The sequence below is a fragment of the Triticum aestivum genome, chromosome 5B (genome assembly GCF_018294505.1).
Source record: "Triticum aestivum cultivar Chinese Spring chromosome 5B, IWGSC CS RefSeq v2.1, whole genome shotgun sequence".
Lineage (NCBI taxonomy): Eukaryota > Viridiplantae > Streptophyta > Magnoliopsida > Poales > Poaceae > Triticum > Triticum aestivum.
The window spans coordinates 316,184,139-316,190,893 of NC_057807.1; the positions used below are offsets into that span (position 1 = coordinate 316,184,139).

Below are 6,755 nucleotides of genomic sequence, written 5' to 3' on the forward strand. Positions count from 1 at the left end.
AAGCCCTCACTCAATAATCATGGCGGGGAGGGGGGGGGGGCTCATGCTGGCCACACTTCATGAGCACCTCTGCGCAATAACGATCGAAGACAGTACCTTGAAAGCATCGTAGGTCAGGACCTCTGGAAGTGGCCGGTCTTCAGCGGGTGAGCAAATGGCAAACCCTGCCCCCCCTTGATCCATGACAACCTTCCCATTGACATCCTAGAGCCTGATCTGCCAATTGCATCTGTTGCTCGTCTTCAGAACGATATACCGTGAGATGGTTTCAAGATGTTGACGGAATGCATCAGGGATGGTGAGTTAATCCAACTCTGTTACTAAGAACACCTTGCAGAAGTGGGTTGAAGATACCTCACGCGCAAGCGCTTGATCGCCACTAGCCTTCTCCTCCAGAGGCCGCTCCAGCTAGGAGCTTGTAGCCGAGCGCCACCTCGGCTATTCTCCTTGAGGGAATCACCATGGCGGCGGATTATGGAGGAAATGAGAGAGTGGGCGAGTGGGTGAGGCTAAAACGTTTATCTGGACGTCTGTTAGAGTGAACGCTTTAAACACGTGATGTGACGATTCCTCCAACACCAAGATTCGTGCGTCTTATCCAACGACGGGAGCGACGTTCGCTTGAATTTTCTAAAAACCTGACGTCTGCTGTATAGTCTTTGAGTTTTTTTTTTTCTAATATAACAGGGAAATTGATTGAGGGTGCGTTTCGTTTGCTTAGCCTACTCTTTCAGCTCACCGTGTGGGGTACGCAGGCACGCGGCTGTCCCCGTCCGCGTGGCCTCCAACTCGACTCGTTCCCTTTCCTTCCTTCTTCCCCTCGTCTCCCCAACCAGAAACCTAAACAGAATCCCAACCCAACCCACCCCCGCAGCCAATCCCACCAGACGCCAGCCAGCCAGCCAACCCCAATCTCGACTCCTCCGTCGCCGAATCCGGTAAGCGCCCGCTCTCCGCTCTCGCCAGATCCGCGCCCCTACCCCCCTCTCCCCTGGTTCGGCGCCCATCTCTCTTTCTCCGTCGGTTCATCGTGACTAGGCGGCTGGTTTCTCATCGGATCGGGGTACGGGTCGTGGTACTTCCTGGCTCGGTTTTCGCTGATGCTTTTGGGTTTAGCTGCGCCTATTACGATTGTAGTCGCAAATCGCAACTGCTAGTTCATCGCCGTCGTCTTTGTAAGGAAATACATACTACTGTATTACTTTGCGCCCAAGCGATTTCCTAGCTCGTGGGTTATGTATTTATGTACGCTGGTTTTAGTGGCGAATTTGCCATCTAGGATTGACTCCCTCTGTAAACTAATATAAGACCTTTTAGATCTCTACTTTAGTGATCTAAGTGCTGCGTCTTAATGCCAGATTGTGAGTCATGAGCTTGTGTTTGTTTGCTAGTCGCGCTGCTGCGCACCAGATTTCTTCGAGCTTCTCTTCTCATAATTGTCCGGTGAATGATTATACCTCTTACTATGCTTCCGTGTTGCAGGTTCCGAGTCCATATTTGAGGTGCCACCATGTTCAACAGGTTATTTGGGAAGCCCAAGGAGCAGGCCAACGCCGGCGCGTTGGCCACTTTGGATAAGTTAAACGAGGTGAGGCGTCAAGTCTACCGTTTTGTTTTTATTATGCCGGCTACACTTCGGATAAATTAAAGGAAATGCTAACTGGAGAACGTTCGCTGGGAGGGGGTAGCAAATCGAATGTTTTTATGGCAACTTTAGTTTGCAAACACAGCAAATTCTGTCCAAAAAAAATAGACTGAAGCAGATTTGCCATGTTCTCCAACTAAACTTGCCGTCCTTGGCAAACATAAATTGCCATGCAAATTGTTCGCAACTGCCATGCTTCTCAGCTGACGTTGACTGGATCAGCGCGTCCTGAATTAAAGAGGTCGTTAATCTTGCTAGCCTGTATAATTAAGTTGTTGAATGCACGATTAAGATTCTGACGGCCATTTTGTATCGCATTGGCAGTTTCTGATCAACTATCTCTTTAATTTTCTGTCTTGGTATATGGGGAATTTAGTGTGTAGGAATTCTCTTGTGATTTCAGCTTCGTCCAACTTTATTTGGTGTGCAAACTTTGTATGATTAATAAAATCCTGTCCTTTCTTTCATAGTCTGCTTCTGAAGTTGCAAACGTTAAGCTATTAGCCTCTTATAAGGAGGGAAGATGGCCTCTATTTGCTGATCTAGTGGTGAACTATCCTAGCGTTACAATAGATTTTGGACACTTTTTATGCCTATTATATATAAACATTTTAAAATTCTCACTCTTTTTATGTATTTATTTAGACTCTTGATATGCTGGAGAAGAAAGAGAAAGTGTTAGAGAAAAAAGCAGGTGCTGAGCTTGAGAGGGCCAAGGAGTTCTCAAAAGCAAAGAATAAAAGAGGTATGGTTGATCACCATAGCACACCCCCCTCCTGTTGATTGGAGGCAGTATGCTTTTCTCAAAGTAAAATGGTAATCAACTTCTGTTATACACATGCCATGGTCCTACTTTGCAATGATATCTATGTTTCTGCATTTTGATCCAATGTGTATAAGGTGCATGTTTTGTTTAGTGTTTTATGGCAGCCAGCCTTTACCGTCATTTTACTTAAAGCAGTGATGATTCTTCATGTAGCTAATTACAGCTTATTCATTTTGATTCTGTCCACTCTTTCTTCTTCAGTTGAGAAAATGTGATTACCTTGGGATGTTATCTGGCCTTCATTATTATGTAATGTAGAATAGAGTATTACAAAACTGCAGAAATACTGTGTGTCAATTGAATCACTGTTTTTCACCAGCGGCTATCCAATCATTGAAGAGGAAAAAACTTTATGAGCAGCAAATTGAGCAGCTTGGGAATTTCCAGTTGAGAATCCATGATCAGGTTACCTCCTAGTTCTGACTATGTTTTTTTCCTGATTGTTGCATCCATGTATCTTCACAATGTTGATCTTGTTATATAGATGATCATGTTAGAAGCTGCTAAAGCTACGACAGAGACTGTTGATGCATTGAGGACTGGAGCTAAAGCTATGAAAGCAATGCAAAAAGCAACGTGAGTATTGATCCATTTTAATTTAGGATTTTCTCCACTAATTGTTTCATGGAATTGAGGTCTCAAGATGAACATTTTTCTTTGTGCTACAGAAATATCGACGATGTCGACAAGACTATGGATGAAATTAATGAACAGACAGAAAACATGAAACAAATACAAGATGCTCTGTCATCTCCTCTTGGAGCTTCTGCTGATTTTGACGAGGTAACTCACTAGCCAATTACTCCCTCCGTTCCTAAATATAAGTCTTTTTAGAGATTCCAATGTGGACTACATACGGAGCAAAATGAGTGAATCTACACTCTAAAATATCTTTATATACATCTGTATGTAGTCCATATTGAAATCTCTAGAAAGACTTGTATTTAGGAACGGATGGAGTAGGATTTATGATCTTGGGGTTTAGATTTCATTCTTGTTCTGATGCATTTAATACCTACCACACTGAAAATTTGACAGGATGAACTGGAAGCGGAGCTGGAAGAGTTGGAGGGAGCAGAATTGGAATCCCAACTACTGGAGCCTGTTGTAACTATTCCTATTCATACGACGACCGTGCCAGGCAAGGCGCAACCAACTCGCCCTGCTCCGCAGAAAGCGTCGGCTGAGGAGGATGAGCTTGCTGCACTGCAAGCTGAAATGGCATTGTGATCAGGTCATTAATTTATCCTTTGTTTGATATTGTAATGTATTATGTTCTTCCGTCCATCCGACTAACACTTGCTAATCACTTGCTGAGTTTGGTAATTGAAGTGATCTCAAATTTTATGGGTCAACACATATCTTAAATCTTGTGCATAGATGCAGTCAATAACTAACTGCATATTATGTACCATAAGAGATTAATCCATGCAATTGTATTCATTAGATTTTTCTGGGTCTGGCCAAGACATAGATCACATATGATCTTATTAAAACATGAACTGGCATTCTAGGTTGACATCTATCTGAGGGTGGTGGGGGAACCTGTTGGCAACTAGCCCCATGAAGAGTTGGCCAGCAGATCAACCGTGTGTAAACTAATCTGATTTATAGTGGTTTCAACACTAAAACAAGTTCTTCTGATCTTAAGTTCAGCTGCACCAACGGAAACAATTGGCACATTCAGGATCAATGTAGACCAATATGCTACGAATTTGTTAGAATGATTCTTTTAGTATTGAGAACATATGTCATGCACATTGTCACAATGAGGAAAAGGAGAGGGATTGGTTGGTGTATCTGGGATTACTTCTTGAATCTCAAAGATGTTTGTACGGTGGGATTTTTTGGTCCAGCTGAACTGGTTCAGCAAAACATTTTGCTTCACACTCTTGTTGGAGCTAGTTTGCTAGAATCACCACAATATATATATTCTTGTCAATCGAATGCTATGTTCTATAACCCCATCCCCCTGTTTTGGGCAGGTAGCCTTCTCCTGCGTTCTAGACATGGTTACTTAAACTATGCCTTCTCATTTGTCTTTCCACACCATCTTCCATCATTTGATCAAACACCTCTAGGACTTGCAGTTTCTGGGAGGAACAACATACAAGAAGGTTAGCTTCTTCACTCATGCATGTACTAAGCGAGCCGTGGCTGCTGGAGCCACTGCATGGACCTGGGTGTCAGGACCAACTGGGTGGTGCTATCACTGATAGAATCACCAGATCATGTCTGTCAGCATGTTACATCGGGAAACTCCTGAAGAAAGAACTGATTGTGCAAATTATTTCCAGTTTAGGGAGCCGAGAATGTAATTTCCAAAGCCAACTAATACAACTGTACAAATTCTTAAGCGCCTGAAAACATTGTCACCCAGGTTGTGTGTTGCCTCTTTGTGCTTACAAGAAAACGAGAACCGTGTGTTGAAATTGACATATTGATAGTATTTCCCTGGAATGAACTTGCTACTGTTATGAGATTGTACATAATTTGCTTTATTCTGTTCCAAGATGGATGATGTTGGAAGAATATCATTTGTTACGGGAATTTTGTTATGCCGATTTTCCATTTATTTTATCTGCTCCTATGCTCTGTGTTCACGTTTCTTCCCATGAACTCGTTTTAACACTAACTGAAAACCCGCAGGCCCCCAGTGAATGAAGAGGTGAAATGTACAAATGATTGGCTGGACGGTATGTGGTCGCAGGCGAGTCTGGCTACACATATATTTGGCCGTGTGTGTATAATCTTGGGTGGGAGACATTTGACGAACGAGGCAGGAAAGGCTGCTCCAGTCCAGTGTTTATTTCTATCTAGTTGTTTGATTGAAGGTCTGTTTCCCGGATATAATTTTTGGCACGGTCAGCTCCATTCCAGGTCGTGTGCAATGCTCATTGTTGTGGCACACTATTTACTGTTGACCCGTATTATCTCTTGCCATGTAAACCAAGTTATCTCATTCCAGTGTTCGCTAATTTGGTGTGTTGACGGGACAGTTCTTTCCTTTCAATTCTATATATACAACTCACTAGTACTATTAAGTTTGGTATTTATGATATCAAATTCTTGTGGTAGCCAAAATCCTATTCCAATTTCTTAAATTCTAGGCCCAGTTCATAGGAGCCAGTGAAACTTCTGGTGCTCATTCTAGACGTCATGTTGGCCGCAATTCTAACCAACGATGTAAAAGACTGATTCCCTAAATCCAGAACACAGTCACTTAACAATCATGTGGAAAGGGCAGGCAAAAGTGGGTAATCTTGACTAAACTTGCTGGAATGGTACTTCCAAATACTCCAGCCAGCACATGAGAATAACATTTTTCACTGAAGAAAAAGGACGGGACTGCCAATTGACTCTTCTTTTTTTTGGTGAAACCAATTGACCCTTGACATGTTGCAATATATGGAAGGGACACTCATGGGATGGAATCACTACTCTTCATGGCCCAATATTGTCGCAAGAGATCGCAACATTCGTTTGATGATTGCCAAAGGAGATCCTTGTTCGGACTTAAATAAGTACGGAATTCCCTGGTGTTTAGGCGATCCTTCGGCATCGAACAAAAGAAACCATCATGCTTACGTTGACAGGATGATTTCCATAGTCACCCAAAAAAGATATGAACTTCAGTATGTCTTGTTAGAGACGTGCAGGCCTTAGCTGAAGACAAGATATGAACAATCCTTTTTTTCCCCAGTTTCTAAGATATTTTGTGTCAGCTGCTAAAGATCAAGCAACTCACAGGCTTGCACTGAAAGTGAGAGCTGAAAAAGACGGCGCAACACTGTCAGAGCTTTAGCCTTGGACATTAATTCTTCCTTTTGTTTTGAGTATGAGCATAGTTCGAGGAAGGCAAGTGGAGATACTTATTACTCCCTCCGTTCCAAAATAGATGACTCGACGTTGTACTAACTTTACACGTAGTAAAGTTAGTACAACGTCGAGTCATCTATTTTGGAACGGAGGGAGTACTTAAAAGCCCCGGCAAAGCAGTCTTGAATGATTATTGTCTTGATAAAGCCATCTAACATTACTTTTTGCAACCTAGTATGAGCCGAAATCTTTCTAATTATATTTATGGAGGTTTGCAAAAGATTTCGGCTCACAGTGTTAGACTACCCACTGAGCCGAAATAATTACAGGTACCAAGGTAAAATTTAATGACTGCTTTGTAAACCAACTTTTCTTTTTGTTAACCGGGATCATTAATACGTCTGTATGCATACAAGAAAGGAATGAGAAGGAAGTAGCACAGTGTCATTATGACTGCATGCATGA

The 6,755-nt window shown here is 42.5% G+C and overlaps 1 protein-coding gene across 5 annotated transcripts; it reads left to right on the plus strand.

The window, feature by feature from the left end:
- Positions 1–723: 723 nt before the first annotated feature.
- On the plus strand, positions 724–5,469 carry LOC123111589 (vacuolar protein sorting-associated protein 32 homolog 2). 5 transcript variants are annotated; one of them, XR_006454556.1, is made up of 9 exons: positions 750–938; positions 1,483–1,588; positions 2,291–2,390; positions 2,791–2,876; positions 2,956–3,047; positions 3,140–3,254; positions 3,510–3,705; positions 4,457–4,588; positions 5,121–5,469. XR_006454556.1 is itself a non-coding variant. In XM_044532408.1 (9 exons), the coding sequence occupies exons 2-7, from the start codon at positions 1,511–1,513 to the stop codon at positions 3,699–3,701; spliced, it is 663 nt and encodes a 220-aa protein (XP_044388343.1). In that variant the 5' UTR covers positions 750–938; positions 1,483–1,510; the 3' UTR covers positions 3,702–3,705; positions 4,562–4,588; positions 5,121–5,469. The 5 variants fall into 5 exon arrangements, 3 of the variants coding, with proteins under 3 accessions (XP_044388342.1, XP_044388343.1, XP_044388341.1); XR_006454557.1 differs by having other exon boundaries at positions 4,461–4,588; XM_044532408.1 differs by having other exon boundaries at positions 4,562–4,588.
- Positions 5,470–6,755: the final 1,286 nt, after the last annotated feature.

Coding starts and splice junctions, on each gene's coding strand:
- LOC123111589 (XM_044532407.1), top strand. CDS start 1,511: ATGTTCAACAGGTTATTTGGGAAGCCCAAGGAGCAGGCCAACGCCGGC. Junction 2,391..2,790: donor AAAAGCAAAGAATAAAAGAG/GTATGGTTGATC, acceptor GTTTTTCACCAG/CGGCTATCCAATCATTGAAG. Junction 3,048..3,139: donor AAAGCAATGCAAAAAGCAAC/GTGAGTATTGAT, acceptor TTTGTGCTACAG/AAATATCGACGATGTCGACA.